Source organism: Sphaeramia orbicularis, chromosome 10 (assembly GCF_902148855.1).
Source record: "Sphaeramia orbicularis chromosome 10, fSphaOr1.1, whole genome shotgun sequence".
In the NCBI taxonomy this organism is placed as follows: Eukaryota; Metazoa; Chordata; class Actinopteri; order Kurtiformes; family Apogonidae; genus Sphaeramia; species Sphaeramia orbicularis.
The window spans coordinates 48,047,946-48,065,099 of NC_043966.1; the positions used below are offsets into that span (position 1 = coordinate 48,047,946).

The 17,154-nt window shown below is 40.6% G+C and overlaps 1 protein-coding gene across 1 annotated transcript in view; it reads left to right on the forward strand.

The window, feature by feature from the left end:
• The window catches only part of aff2 (AF4/FMR2 family, member 2), a 437,847-nt gene that overhangs the window by 253,019 nt on the left and 167,674 nt on the right, over positions 1-17,154 (forward strand). Inside the window, exon 10 of the mRNA XM_030145497.1 lies at positions 13,337-13,374. Within this exon, the coding sequence (XP_030001357.1) occupies positions 13,337-13,374 (38 nt within the window). The remainder of the gene's footprint in view (positions 1-13,336; positions 13,375-17,154) is intronic.

The window sequence follows — 17,154 nt, forward strand, 5'->3', positions numbered from 1 at the left end:
CACAAGGAATCAAAGTACAACAAAAATTCTTTACAATATGTGGAATCAAAAAAACTTACAAAAGGTTTCAAGCAGCACAGGAGAATGTCGAGAGAGTTCTTTTCTTGACCAGCATGAAAGATGCACTGACAACAGACACAAGGAGAGGAGGGTATATAAAGGGTGGAGAGGTAATTAGCCCTAGGTGCAAACAATCAGGGAATCAGGGAGGACACAGACAAGACAGACACAGTACACACAGATGAACAAAGCCCCTCACCAAAATAAAACAGGAAATGAACGAAACCAACTAACATAAATACTAGCACCGCTGAGGGCGGTGTATCACAGAAGCACAACTTTCATTTAGAAGGCTTTCTGATATAAGTATGGTTGTATTTGTTGCTCAGTGTGTTTTATTGTGTGCACAGCTCTGCAATCATCCATCTTTATTTGATCATTGTTGAAGTAATAGCACTGATAGCAGCCTCTGAAATTGACCTTGAAATAGAGATAACTTGTAATGGATGGTCAGCACAAATGACAGCGAACAAGAGTGTATGAGATATGGGAAAAAAAACAGATCAATAAGTTCAAAAGGTCACAGAGTAAATGGAGGAGGTAAAAGTGTCTTCAAGGCAGGTGAGTAAATAGACTAAACTAATATCTGAGGTAACAGGTGGGGAAGAAAAACACTGCCCATTTGTTTGTTCCCAGCAGCATGTTTTACTGTATTCACCTTTTGACATTCATCAGTTTTATAATGCTACAATGTTAAACAACAATAAAATTATGCTTATTACAGAACAGGTATAACGGCAAGATGCAAGTATTAGATATTAGATGTTTATTTAAAGGGGAGTGTCTTCTACTTACTACAATTTACCATGCCCCTAAAACAAAATCTAAACTCTATCTGTTGACAAAGCTCAGAATTAACTCTAACTCTATGAGGTCTCTGGTAATCTGGAACCTGTTTCAGAAAGATTATGAAAACATGTTAAGACATGTTTTGTGGACAAGTTATGACATGTTATGATATGACATGTTAGAGAAATTTTCACTTTCACTTATAGTAATTTTTCTGTATGACAACTGGAACTGGTTCCATTTAAGATTATTAGCTTCTTTCCACCAAATGAATAAGCCTTGCATTGCAGGTTTGAGGTGAATATTCTGATTAAGGATGTATCCACTGTATCCATTACACAATAGGCCATAATATCAGGTGCTGCAGACATACACTATATTGCCAAAAGTATTTGCTCACCTGCCTTGACTCGCATATGAATTTAAGTGACATCCCATTCCTAGTCTATGGCCAGTCAAGTTCATCCACACCAGATGATCTGTCATCCATGTCTTTATGGACCTTGCTTTGTGCACTGGTGCAACAGTCATGTTGGAAGAGGAAGGGGCCAGCTCCAAACTGTTCCCACAAAGTTGGGAGCATGGAATTGTCCAAAATGACTTGGTATGCTGAGCATTCACAGTTCCTTTCACTGGAACTAAGGGGCCAAGCCCAGCTCCTGAAAAACAACCCCACACCATAATCCCCCCTCCACCAAACTTTACACTTGGCACAATGCGGTCCGACAAGTATCGTTCTCCTGGCGACTGCCAAACCCAGACCCGTCCATCAGAATGCCAGATAGAGAAGCGCGATTCATCACTCCAGAGAACACACCTCCACTGCTCTAGAGACCAGTGGCGGCGTGCTTTACACCACTGCATCCGGCGCTTTGCATTGCACTTGGTGATGTATGGCTTGGATGCAGCTGCTCGGCCATGGAAACCCATTCCATGAAGCTCTCTGCGCACCGTTCTTGAGCTAATCTGAAGGCCACATGAAGTTTGGAGGTCTGTAGCAATCGACTCTGCAGAAAGTTGGCGACCTCTTCGCACTATATGCCTCAGCATCCGCTGACCCCGCTCCGTCAGTTTACATGGCCTACCACTTCGTGGCTGAGTTGCTGTCGTTCCCAAACACTTCCACTTTCTTATAATACAGCTGACAGTTGAGTGTGGAATATTTAGGAGCGAGGAAATTTCATGACTGGATTTGTTGCACAGGTGGCATCCTATCACAGTTCCACGCTGGAATTCACTGAGCTCCTGAGAGCGACCCATTCTTTCACAAATGTTTGTAAAAGCAGTCTGCATGCCTAGGTGCTTGATTTTATACACCTGTGGCCATGGAAGTGATTGGAACACCTGATTCTGATTATTTGGATGGGTGAGCGAATACTTTTGGCAATATAGTGTATGATCAATGAATAAACATCTGTCATGATGTGTAGGAATGCAGTGTTCAGTCATCATTCTGTACAGCATGATGTGTTGTATCCTTTGTACATTATTATTGATTTATAAGTTGTATTTCATGATTTACGTTCAGATAGTTTAAATATATTAGACAGTATTAAAGTACAGTTAAAAGTAAGTCAATTCTATATATAATCCTTGTTCACGGTATGTGATGTTCACATTCGGCCACAAGGGGGCGTTTCTTGTTTTACATTTCAGTTGTGAGGAGGTCAAAGTTTGAATCGAAGAAGAAAGTAGGAAGTAGTTGAAATGGGAAGAGACGTTTTTGTGTACTGTTAGCCATCATTTTTTAATGTACTGCACCAATATTTTTGTCAGTAAAAACTCAGAAAGACAGCGAGAAGTCCTGCTTTGTTTTTTCACAGAAGCTGCAGTTAAGTTCCCACATGATGTGAATATAAAGTGTAAGGTTTGCAGTTAAAATGACTAGTTCACCAATTTGGACTATTTTTTGTTTACCCAGAATCATGATGAATCATCTTTCTTTAGCTCCACTTATGACAGTAGTTTCCATTCACCTGATATGTGCTTAAAGGTGAATTATGCAGTTATGTGGCAGGTAAACGAGGAATGAGTGATTGAGAAAAGTGCCTCAGTGAGGGAAAAAAACTGTGAAATAGAAAAATATAACATTTTCTAATTGTTTCATATCTATTATGTTCTTAAGCTCAAATAAAGACATCCACACTACTCCAAAACTTAGTGGGAATGTTCTGGGAATTCTAGGTTTCTCTTCCTCCTCTGGTCTGTGTTGAAGTACCATGTTTGTGAGTGGGATGTGTGCTTTGCCTTGGGTTTTGTCTGTGAGACAGAACTGTGCAACACTGGTACAGATGGTATCTGTACCATCTGGGCCCCCCTTCTGTCTGTGGGCCAGTGCAGATCAGCTAGCTCCCATCTTTACTCAGCTCTTCAACCAATCTCTGGAGCTCCTACTAGCTACTCCTAGTGCTCCGTCATCATCCTGGTCCCCAAGACACCCATCATCACATGACTAAAATGATTACAGACCTGTTACACTGACTTCTGTAGTCTGGGGTGGAGTGGGCCCCTCTTTCAGCTCGGGAGTTTCATGCCCAAAATGGCCCACTTTTTCCACGCGGGAGGAATTTGAATAAATGAAACAGCAGCCAGCTCCTACAATGCCTTTTTATTGATTATAAGTTCAGGTATATGCTTGTAAGTTAACAGAAAACACTTCACTTTAGATTTATAAGGTATAAAATATGATAAAGATGAAAACGTATTTACCTTTGTACAGGAGCAATAAGTTCAAATTAAAATAATTTAAAATTGCATGTTTCTTCCCAACAGAGAGGTGCTCTATTGTTAGGTAGTGGCAGATTCAGTAAAAAAAAATGGGGGGGGGGGCTATATATACCTACATATATGATATCCTTCTCTGAATTGTCATATTCCTGCTCAGCAGGACTGCTTACTCTGTTTACAGAACATACTGTGCACTACGGCCATATTTCACAAACACAATATAGACTTTAATCTTAATTAACCCTGAAACTTAAATATAAATGTCAAAGCCCGAAAAGTACCAAGACAATCAGATAGATCAGCCTTTGGCCAATGGAGATTTAGCTCAACAGGTGGTAGTTTCAGACTGCAATGCAGAATCCCTGCAATTTTTTATGCAGATTTTCAAACGGGGGGGGGCACCGAGGGTGCCGCTAGGTAAATCTGCCGTGTCTACACTAAACTCTTCAGTAGCTTCACTTTTCTTTAACTTGGCCTTTCGTCTCCACCTGGCCACTTCTTGCCCTCCATCACTAATGACTGACTCACACTACCGCTCCAGAAAAGATGACTCATGGGCCAAACCAATTTACACATTTGGGAAGGAAGAATTCCCTCAGATAGTAGAACCCATCGAATCTACTGCAATGTAGGGGCTGCACTGTCAGATGAATGGAGAATGAATGCATAGTTGAATGGAGAATGAATGCAATAAGATTACAGAAGTGACAAATACGTGTCAAAATAATTTTTCCCATCCAAGCGGCCCAAAGTCCAGACTGACATGAGCCAGCCCATCAGGAATCCCCTCAACTCTCCCGATAAGCCACTCCACCATTGTCTGTAGTTATGAAGTTCTTTGAACACCTGGTGTTGGTCGACCTAAAGTCCCTCATGAGTGACAAGCTGGACCCCCTGCAGTTTGCTTACCAGGCTAACAGGTTAGTGGATGACACAGTTAACATGGGGCTGCATTACATGCTGTAGCACCTGGATCATATTGGAACTTATGCACGGATCCAATTTGTAGACTTTAGCTCTGCATTCACACCCTCAGCTCTACACTGTACCAGCTCTCTGTGCCACCTGCTATCTGTAAGTCTACAGCTTTCTGACTGGCAGGAGCGAGGAGGTAAGGCTGGATCAGTTCACCGTGGACATTCAGACCATTATCACCAATGCCCCCCAGGGACATGTCCTCTCCCCACTGCTCTTCTCCCTGTATACAAATGACTGCACCTCCACGCCCCCTCCTGTGAAGCTTCTGAAGTTTGTATGACACCATTGTCACTGGTCTCATTCAGGACGCAGACAAGCTGGCATATCCACATCAAGTGGATCAGCTGGTGCTCAGACGCAGTCAGAACAACCTGGAGCTGAACACACTCAAGACAGTGGAAATGATAGCAGCCCTGTGTCCACAGTGGAGAGCTTCAGATTCTTGGGCATGATTATCTCTCAGGATCTACTCACATACTTCCTACAGCTCTTGAAGAAACATGGACTGGACCAGGACCTGCTGCTGCAGTTCTGCAATCATTGAGTCTGTCCTGTGCATCTCCATCACAGTGTCGTTTGGAGCTGCCACCAGGCAGGACAAAACCAGCACTGTGAGGACTGCAGAGCACATTATCAGTGCCCCTCTGCCCTCTATCCAGCACTTGTACTTCTCCAGGACTCTTGCCTGGTAGGGACCTCAGAGCCCTCCAGACAAGGAACAACAGACTCCAGACTAACTTCTTCTCCACAGCAGACACTTTAATCAACTTTAGTCAACTTAAGTCAACACTCTCCCTTGATATCCCAATTGCACAAAAGATGCATTAAACTGTACTAAAGGTGAGGGCTGGAAAGTGTTGATTGATCAATGGTGAGGGTACTTTTCTTAAATGATTATTATATTAGTATGTTGTTTTTATGGGAAATATACTCATAATTGATTGAATTAGTTCTGATCAGCCAAAAACATATCATCTAATTGATTCGTCAATGCGTGGCGGGCCTGTGGTGGATGTTATGGTAGAAATTCAGGGAATGAATGAAAGTACAAATACATCCTTTAAAAGATTAAATATACAGATGTCACTGACAAGTAAAAGGCTCTTTTTCAACTCAGTGTTAAATCTAACGGGCAGCATATTTAACAAACAAAAAAAAAAGCACTTATTTGTTTTTGCTCTGTAGTGAAAGTTCATCTGCTATATTTCCACCAATGAACCCTTCCTGCAATAGTTGCATCAGAAATCCAGGATTTTTAACCCAGAGTTCAGGTGTTAGAAATTGTCTCAAGTGAAATGAAACAGTGCAGTATAGACAAGCATAGAATCCATTGTTGGTGTTGTGTTTAAGGTGGTGCGGGGATGTTTAAAGCCTGGTTTAAACTGAGCCCCCCCCCAACCCCTTGACATTTAAAAAAAAAAATGAAAAAGAGGACAAGGTAATTTTTTGCCAGTTGTAAACAGCTGGTCCTCCCTGTCAGGACCAATCATCTCTGCACAGAAGATTGTGAATAAACAGGAGTTGGGTTATTCTTCTTATTTAAACCTAAGTCAAGCCATCTGCTAGCTAAATATATTCTCTGATAGATCCTCTGCATGAGCCCAGCAAGTCTCCCAAAGCCAAAGATCTGAAGAGGTTTGTTGTTCTAGCCTGCAGCCACACATCGATCTATCAGAAACTTCACTGGTCACTTAATCACCCCATTCTTATAGAGGGAGAAACAGGGAGAAACAACAAGCCAGGAGCAAAAAAAAGGACTATTTTTTGTGAGTAATTCATTGGGCTTGTTTGGTTTCAGTGATTAGTGATGAATTAATGCCTGAAATTTTACATATATTGTTTTCCTTTCATAATTCATTCAGTCATGTACAACAGTGAGTCATGGCAGACGGGAGGGAGAAAGGGCTTCTTTGACAAACTTAATCACCTGATTCTTTTGCTCAAAGACTGCAAAGTATAAACGGAAATAAAGGGGTAAGGGCAAAAAAAAGCCCTTCATATTCTTGTCCTTTATCCCATCTTCCCCTTGTTACTTTAATAATAAGAAAACATCCTCTGTTTCTTGTAAAGTAAGAGCTGATAGAAGAAAGAGAAGTGAGGCTCAAAGGAGGTTTAAGGGCCAAATAGTGTTGTCATATTATACTGTTTAAGGCTCTTTTTTTTTATTTCCTGTAAAGGACACAGGAGAAAAATCTTTGTAGAATAGACGAAATATGTAAATTTCTATTGCAGTTTTAGGTATTATGTCTCACTTTAACAGGAAATATTTAATATTTAAAAAGTAAAATCAAGAGGAAAGGGTCCATATCTTACACATTTAAAATAAATACATCATAATCTGGTATTAGGTATATGTTGTTTTATTAACCATATTTATTCCCTTTTTGTCCATTCACAAAGCTAACCCAACTGAATGAACTGATCAGTGACCTCATTCTGTAAAGAGGGGAGAGGTTTATTTGAAGCCTTCATTTATGTCATTTTCTCTGAATATCTCCATTAGATTTCTGACATTATTTTTATTGACTATTTTGCCATTTACTGTAACATAAATAACAACGGTATGTCTTTATGACTTAGGGATGAAGGATGCTAACCAGTTAATTGCAATATCTCCTTCTCCCTTTGCTTTTGGTGTATGTCAGACACATGCCCCACTTGAAAATAATGATGCAAAACATGAGAAAAAATAAAGTAACCATAATATCTATCAAACTGCACAATCCACTTACAAATGCGCCAATGTTATTCTTGAGTATGTCCTGTTCAAACAGTCTAAGCTACTAACGGGAAAATACATTCCATGGATCATCTGAATGGAACCACCAACATCCTCAGAGGTTTACAAAACAGCCCCCCAAACTCTGAATATATTTTAACCACCTATAGACATCCAACTGCTATTAGAAGTGTTGGTTCAGAAGCAGTTTTGGTGTTTAATGCCAAGACGGTGTTGTAGTGTTTAAGGAATATATCATTGAGAAACATTGTTCTTGTATCAAAGACAAGAGTAAAGAAAAAGCCTGTCCTCCTACCTCACATTACTGAAGGTAGCTAATCTACATAGTAGTTAGCCTCCAGACAGTGTTGTGCTATTACAGAGCCACCCCTTCTGATGTTCCCCATTGGACAAAACTACAGAAACTATATGAATGCTTGTTAATGGGGACAGACAAATTTTTTTCTATTCCCTTTGAATTTTGCTTTGATTTACACATTTGGTCATTGATCATCTAAATTTAAAGTTTTTTGAAAAATGACCCAGTAACAAATCGAAAGCAACATCTAGTGTCTTTGTGTGACATAGCTCAGTGGACTATATCTCTTGTAACAAATGATACACCTCACCAACACCAAAATGGCTGTTCCCTCATTGAATTTGACCTCATTCTTTGAGAGTGGGGTCAAAAAGTTTTCAAAGAAGTGAAACTCACCACAGCAGCAGAGACATTTTTAGACTCAGATCATGGAGAGAGACAGCTACCATACCTTTGCAATTTCAGGTGTGTAGTCTTTATATTTGTGCATTTTAGTTGTATAGTTCAATAGTTTTACAGCAAACTGTGACTTTCTTGACTCTTAAAATCATCTTTTTAAAACTGACAAACATCATATGTGTAAATGACATAATTTACACAAAACAGAGTCAACATTCACTTGTGTTTTGCCTTTGACTGCAATACATTTCTTCTGAAAGGGCAGGAGTTTGTCTCTCTGTTGTCAGGCAGAATATTTTACAAAGCTGTCGACCATCCAACAGTCGCCTATCTACATTATTAACATATTGCAGTGTTTCATCAGTGACATGTGCTTCAATACATCTCAGACACCTGACTCAACGTAGGTTTATGTAAATACCAATATTGCATTTAAGTGGATTTTTCATGTAGTAGTACATGTTAAGCATAAACATATATACATTTCCTATATTTCATTGTTTTTGCTTAAAGATCCTGTACAGATTTTCTACGTGATCTTAAAAAAAAGTCTCATTTATAGATATATGCCTGATCGTAGTCCGCAATTTAAAATGAGATTATCAGCACCAAAATAGTTTTTTTTTCCAAATGCTACAGTATTTCCAGCTTCCCTGGTCGGGTCAGACAAGACTGGACTGATTTACGGCAGACTTATGTCACTATGACAACACACCAACCGGCACAGTTTAGTAGTGAGACATAAGCTTAACGAGTGAGGAATAAGATCTGTCCTTTTTCCTGAAGAAAGGGATTTCTTTGCTTTATTTAGTTGTAATGGTGGACACTGGAACTGGAGCTGGAGTGACAAAAAGAAAAAGAAAACTAAATGGGACAGTGAAAGAGCACAGACTAAAACGCTGGTAAACCTCTGCATTGAACTGATGCATAGAAACAAGGGAGTTAAAGGAATGGAAACAGACCTGGAGTTGTCCCTCTTCCTTCTACACAGGTATAGAATGCCTCTGTTCTTTATACTGGGGGGGGGCTTATTTCAGGAAAATTTTCAGATTCAACTTTAGCCCAGATTTTCTATTGCTCCCATGTCTTGGGAATACAGAAATGTGAAAAAATTTCAAATCAAGCCCAACCCCCCCCACCCCCCCCGACCCCGAAAATTACATTTTGAACCCTGAAAACGTGTTTTTTTTTGGTCAACTTTCAAACCTTCTTCACTTTTGATAAAGTACAATGTAGCAATCTGCTCATGCTGGGCCCTTCAATGTTTTTTTTGTGAGACATGTCATGTCTTCAGAGTGCTTTGCGCTACAAAAAGTGTGGTGTCAAGCAGTGGTGCAGCTTGCCATTGGGCAAGGCAGGCAGCTGCTTGGGGCCCCTAAGCCAGCAGGGGCCCCCAAAGGACCAACAGACTTGACACAAACAGTGTAAGGAATAAGTTCACTACACAGCGGCAGTGAGAAGGTGCAGTAACAACTAGCTGTCTCAAATTCTCTGAAGGGGCCCCCTGTGTCCAAATTGCCCCCCTCCCCCACCTGTATGTATGTATATGTGTGTGTGTGTGTGTGTTTGTGTGTGTACACACATATATATATATATATATATATATATATATATATATATATATATATATATATATATATATACTTTTTTTTTTTTTTTTTTTGCTTGGGCCCCAGGGGACCCTTTCTGCGCCACTGGTGTCCAGGTCAAAGGTCACCCAATGGTCAAAAATGCATTTTCATGGAATTAAGCTGTTAATGTGGGTTCTTCAAAATGTTGGGCTCAGGTTCTCTCCTCAGAACACATCTATTGACCACAAACAACTTCCATTCAGTAAGACACACTAAACACAACTATTTACTCAATGTATTATCCATATAGACATGTCAAAAATAACAAACGGTAGTTTCACATGACTTTGCAATTTACATGAATATGTCCTGTTGTGTGTGACACAATGGTTCAGTGGATAGCACTGGTGCCTCACAGACAGAAGGTCCTGGGTTCCATTCCAACACCAGTCGATGGGGGGTGGGACCTTTCTGTGTGGAGTTTGCATATTCTCCCCATGTCTGTGTGGGTTCTCTATGGGTACTCCGGCTCCTCCCACCATCCAAACACATGCACTGATAGGTTAATCTAAATTGCCCATAGGTGTGAATGTGAGAGTGAATGTTTGTCTCTTTATGTTCAGCCCTGCGATGAACTGGTGAAATGTCCAGGGTGAACCCCGCCTTCACCCATAAGTAGCTGGGATAGACTCTAACTGACCCCTGTGACCCTAGTGAGGATAAAGTCGGTTCAGAAAATGAATGAATGAATGTCCCGTTGCAATACTTGTAGCTCCATGACAATGGGTTGTAATGTAGTGTTAGTGATGGGTGACACAGTGGTGCAGTGGATAGCACTGGTGCCTTACAGCAAGAAGGTCCTGGGTTTGATTCCAACACCAGATGGGGTGGGACCTTTCTGTGTGGAGTTTGCATGTTCTCCCTGTCTGTGTGGGTTCTCTCTGGCTACTCTGACTCCTCCCATCATCCAAACACATGCACTGATAGGTTAATTGGTTAATCTAAATTGCCCATAGGTGTGAATGTGACAGTGATTGTTTGTCTCTATATGTTCAGCCCTGTGATGAACTGGTAACATGTCCAGGGTGAACCCCGCGTTCGCCCATAAGTAGCTGGGATAGGCTCCAAGCAACCTAGTGACGATAAAGTGGGTTAAGAAAATGAATGAAGTGTTAGTGATTCCCGCTAAAATGTGTGCTAGGGTTTACCGCCACACTAATGGTGGCAAATTCAAATGGAATGTACATGTTGCAATATTTTTTCTCTATTGTGTCTTTGAAAGGGCCAAAGGCCTTGGGGGATCCCACCAGGAAACCAGAGGGAAGAGAACTTAGGACATATTTGATGAAATGTCAGAATGGTATGAATTTGTGAAAAAACTAGGCATTTTGGTGACCTTTAACCTACAACATGACCTTGACATTAGACTTTTCATAGTACAAAGTACTCTTACAATACAATATGGCACTTATAAGATCATTAAATGGCCCATCATGAACATATTTATACACTGCACTGGACAAAAGAGTGGAGAGGCCGTGAAAGTTGCAATTTTCAGAGTTAAAAAAGTTATTTTCGGGGTGGGGGGGTGAGGGTTTGGACAAAAAAAAAAAAATTACACAGGAGAGCTTAGAATATCTTGTTGCATCAGAAAATCAGGGCAACTGTGACATTTGATATTAAGCCCCCCCCCCATTTATACATATGCATTGGAACATTGTATTTGACTATAGTGGCTGTTGGTAGCTCAGTCAAACACTTAGTAAACGCTTCTGCATTAGCTGCACTGCTAGCTCTGTGATGTCGGTAATCTGTTTTATTTGGAGCAGTGTTTCAGTCCCAAACTAAGGGCTTTGTAAGGTGAGACTGAAATGGTTCTGTATGGAGTTGAATGTTCATCCCAGGGCCTGGATATTAAACTGTCCTTCAGGAACAAGACAATTCCAAAAGAAGAATACTGTGAATGCAGAAGCGCTGCATTAGCGCTGAACTGCTAATGCAGAATGAGATGTTGAATGACTGAAGGAATTTATGAAAATGCTTGAATACTTTGTGGAAAAGCTAGTGCAAATGTATATTATTTGGACACGTCTTAAACACCAGTCTGTGAGGAACACTTAGGAGCTCCAAAGTAAAAGAGACATAGAAGCAGGAGTCGGATTTTCAAAGTTAGATTTCACTTTTGTTTTCATGCCAGTTACTAAACTACGGTACAAACAGACTTTATGAAGTTTGCTATTTGTCTCATTTCAAATGTCACTTTGCACTCTACAAGTTGCTGTCTTGAAAAAAGAAATGCAGAGTTGTACAGAGGATCCGCTCTTCTGTCATTAGCTTAAAAACGCCTTGGCCAGAGTTATGCCCTTATGACAGTAGGTGCTAGTGCTCATGGGAAGCAGAGTCTTTGTCCCTTAAAACACCACCGATTCTGGCCAAAGGTGTTGCTGCAACTTTAACTCCACTTTAGCTCCACTTTAAACAAATTCTCTGTACAGGATCTTTGGGTGTATTCACACCAGGAAAGTCCGATAGTTCACTTGCTTTGGTCCGGACCAAATTTTTTAATTTTTTTTTTTTTTTAATTTGGTACGGTTCGCATTCACATTTTACATTTTTGTAAGTGGACCAAAATCTGTTAACAAAACCACGTGTGCTGAGGTCGTTCATCCATTGGACAGAAATGAGCAGTGTCGATTAAAGTGCTCAGTCCAAAGTGAAAGGAGAGAATCATGGAAATTTTGCGTGCTGTTTTTGTTATCATCATAGCGGTTTTTACAGATGCAGACGTTTGCACAAGTGTTTGAGCAGCAAGAGTGTTTGATGCAACGTCAAGTTTACAATATTGTAGAATTCATTTCTCAATGACGAAGACACGGGGCCAGACAGCTATGGAGGACAGCGCTCATATGTGTACATCATGTTGTGACTGTTGCTCTTATTCACGCAAGACGTAACAGGTATGAAACACTGTTATCAAAAAGCATTAGTGCTACGTACTGCTTACCTATATGTATCTGTCCTATATCACCATTAAGTTTAGCCAGGTACAGAATTCCTTAACGCAGGTAAAGTTTGCTGGGGGTGATGAAGTCGTTTATTATTTTTTCTTTTGAAGCACAACAGACAAATCTAACCATCATCCTAATCATTCTCTCACTGAACAAGCTGAAAACGTCTGAGTTTTTATGTGTCCTTTCTAGCAGTTGTGTTATATGTACATCTGCCCAGATGTCCAAAAGGCAGCGTGTCTCTTCTCCAAGTTTGACCACAGCTCATTTTCAGCTACGTAGCCTATTCTCACTCTGAGCGGTTCTCTGGTCTCTGGTAAACTTCTGTTGTCCATAATGCTCAACACACGATGGGAGCTCGTTAAGCACAAAAAAACCCAACTGTGTTGGATCGGGTCCGGGCTGCTTTCACACCTCAAATGAACCGCACCCACCTCTTCAACTGGGTCTCAGTTCGCTTGTTTGGTCCAAAACAGAGTTTGGTGGTTTTTATTCACACCAGCCCAAAAGATCCGAACCAAGGGAGCAAACAAACTCTGGTACATTTTAAACGGACCAAACAAGGCAGGTGTGAATACACCCTTTAAGTGACTGAGGCCTTCTGAGCTGGAAAACCATCTGTTGTAAAGCATTCTGTCATGTCTAATAAAATCATAACATAAATCAGTACTATGATGTTTCTACTGAACTGAAGTCAGAATGTTCCACCCCTGATCTACACTCAGTGTTTCCAGTCTAACATAAGTATGTTTGTGTGGATTGACAGGTGTCTGACAAGCCCAAAGCCAGAGGCACAGCCCTAAGGTAAGACAAACCACAAACTCTCTATGTTGTCTTTGTTTATTGTTGTCTACTCATTTTAAGTTTGACCCAGTTGTAATCTGTAAAAGGACCCCTGTTGTTCTGTTGTTCAGAGACCGGTGCTGGATGTCTTTGGGAGAGTATATGTTATAAACTGTATATGACTTTCAATATCAACCAAACAACAACCTATAAATTAACGGAAACAAATAGAAGAGTCATCTGTGGTCAGAGTAGGACAACTCTCCACTCTATTTATTTTCTAGTTATTGTTAAAAACACAGTAAAGGTCAGAGAAGACTGAAAAGCTGAGCTCAGAGTTAGTGACGTAACTTTGAGCAGAGGTGTTTATTTTTATGGGATAAATGCACCAGCGTGGCACTGTAACATCACCTCCAAGTCTATAAATATGAAGAGGCAGTGGCTGCTGAGTGCCGTTTAAGTGTTTCACTGTAATCAAAGTAGTAATATTTGACAGTTATTGCTAATATAGACTCTAATTCACTGAAACATCTGTATTAGCAGGTGTCCACCTGATAAGTGTCATCTCACACACTCTCACTCAGCAATGTAATATTTAAAGGCAGCACATGCCTTTTACGCTCACTGGTTGCACTGCATGTTGGTGAATAAACCTTTTAATGTCTAAAGAGGGCTTCTGCATGCTCAGCTAGGACATCCAAACATGTCTATCATCTTACGAGCAAAATGTGGTGTTGTCATAACACTGTACAAGTACAGCTGGTTAACAGGCAAGGACGGCAACATTTGAGGCCCACCACTATTAGGGGGCCACAGTAATGTCAGTAAATGCAGTGGCTGGATTGATTGTAACCTCCCCCTCGTCAGGTTCCTACAGAGATTTCAGCAGGCTTATAAGTTTATACGTCTAAGTCATACTGTATGATATGGATCTAATAATATATTTATGACTCATATGCAGACTTTGTGATGATAAAATCAAAAATATAATGAATATCAAAGAATAATCATGATCAGCGTATGTCATTTTTCTAAGCTTATGTTCAGCTCATCCAGTGGTTGTATTTATGTGAATGGAAAAAGAAACAAAGTCAAGGTTGTCAACAGGTTGTGACTGAGGAAAAGAAGGCATTCTGGAATGACAATAAAGATTTTAGGTTAGTAATTAGAGCTACATACAGTGGTTGCCAAAATTATTAGAACACCTGATGACAGATCTAAATCTATCAACCTTTTTTGCATTCAAAACATGGTTTTATTTCGTAATGTTCATGAAACGTGCAGATGGTTGCTTTGAGCACAACAAATATCACATTGAGCCCTTCTGTTTTTTATCCACTTTTAACTTTTTACTTAATGACTTTTTAATGACCACTTCAATATATAACGAAGTGGATGTAAATAATACATACAACAAATTATTGACTACATTTACTTCATTATATGATAAGCACTGTCCCATTAAGGTATACAATAAAACATTAAAATATAAGAGCAGTCCATGGTTGACTAATGGTTTAAGAAATGCCTGTAAGAAAAAACAAACTCTTTACAGAAACTTTATGAAGCAGAGAACAGTCGGTTTCAACTGTGAAGAGAAGACTTCCAGTTGCTGGTTTGATAGGTCGAGCTGCAGCAAGAAAGCCATTGCTGAGACTTCAGAATAAGAAAAAGAGGCTTGCCTGGGCCATGAAACACCGCCAGTGGACTACTGAAGACTGGAAGAAGGTGTTATGGACTGATCAAACCTGCAACTGGAAGTCTTCTCTTCACAGTTGAAACTCAGACTTGCTTACTACGACCACTATTGAGCTGTGCTTGAAGCTGTTGTCCTGTGAGTCGCCAATCACGCAAGCTGTTGACTCTCAAAAACTTATCTTCTGATTCTGTTGTGTCTTTGGGTCTACCAGACCTCTTCTTGTCAGCATTTCCCCCAGTTTCTGAGTGCCTTTGGATGGTGAAGAAAACTGGACTTACTGACACCTTGACTTTCTTGGCAATTTCTCTGTAGGAAAGACATACATTTTTACGTGTTATGATGGTCTGTCTCCTATTGTTAACTGCCTTTTCCTCGCCATTTTTATAGTAACACCCTACTTTCTGCAGTACAATGCTATTCAAATAATGCTCACAACGGTATGGTACCAAAGTGTGTTCCAACACTACTTTTATACAGACAGAGGGGGTTGGAAGGAATTAAGAAATGTTGGGACACCTGTAGGAATTGGTAGCACCAACTTTTGAGGCTTGATCAACCTCCATTGCTGCAGAACTGCTTTAAGTTGTTAACCCATGTCTTGTTTGCCTTTTTGTATAATTCTGAAATGTACATTATTTTTCAGTCTTGTTTAACCTTACCTTTTTTTTTTTTTCTTTTTTTACCTCTGGCAGTTCATTGCTTTTCTTTGTATATATATATATATATATATATATATATATATATATATATATATATATATATATATATATATATATATATATATCCATCCATCCATCCATTCTCTTCCGCTTATCCGGGGCCGGGTCGCGGGGGTAACAGTCTAAGCAGGGATGCCCAGACTTCCCTCTCCCCAGACACCTCCTCCAGCTCTTCCGGGGGGATCCCGAGGCATTCCCAGGCCAGCCGAGAGACATAGTCTCTCCAGCGTGTCCTGGGTCTTCCCCGAGGTCTCCTCCCGGTGGGACATGCCCGGAACACCTCCCCAGGGAGGCATCCAGGAGGCATCCGAAACAGATGCCCGAGCCACCTCAGCTGGCCCCTCTCGACGCGGAGGAGCAGCGGCTCTACTCCAATATGTATATATATATATATATATATATATATATATATATATATATATATATATATATATATATATATATATATATATATTATGTACAGTACAGGCCAAAAGTTTGGACACACCTTCTCATTCTTTGCATTTTCTTTATTTTCATGACTATTTACATTGTAGATTCTCACTGAAGGCATCAAAACTATGAATGAACACATGTGGAATTATGTACTTAACAAAAAAGTGTGAAATAACTGAAAACATGTCTTATATTCTAGTTTCTTCAAAGTAGCCACCCTTAGCTCTGATGACTGTTTTGCACACTCTTGGCATTCTCTTGATGAGCATCAAGAGGTAGTCACCTGAAATGGTTTCCTAACAGTCTTGAAGAAGTTCCCAGAGATGCTTAGCACTTGTTGGCCCTTTTGCCTTCACTCTGTGGTCCAGCTCACCCCAAACCATCTCGATTGGGTTCAGGTCCGGGGACTGTGGAGGCCAGGTCATCTGGCGCAGCACTCCATCACTCTCCTTCTTGGTCAAATATCCCTCACACAGCCTGGAGGTGTGTTTGGGGTCATTGTCCTGTTGAAACATAAATGATGGTCCAACTAAACGCAAACCGGATGGAATGGCATGTCACTTCAGGATGCTGTGGTAGCCATGCTGATTCAGGTTGCCTTCAATCTTGAATAAATCCCCAACAGCGTCACCAGCAAAGCACCCCCACACCATCACACCTCCCCCTCCATGCTTCACGGTGGGAACCAGGCATGTAGCATCCATCCGTTCACCTTTTCTGTGTCGCACAAAGACACGGCGGTTGGATCCAAAGATCTCAAATTTGGACTCATCAGACCAAAGCACAGATTTCCACTGGTCTAATGTCCATTCCTTGGGTTTCTTGGCCCAAATAAATCTCTTCTGTTTGTTGCCTCTCCTGAGCAGTGGTTTCCTAGCAGCTATTTGACTATGAAGGCCTGATTCACGCAGTCTCCTCTTAACAGTTGTTGTAGAGATGTGTCTGCTG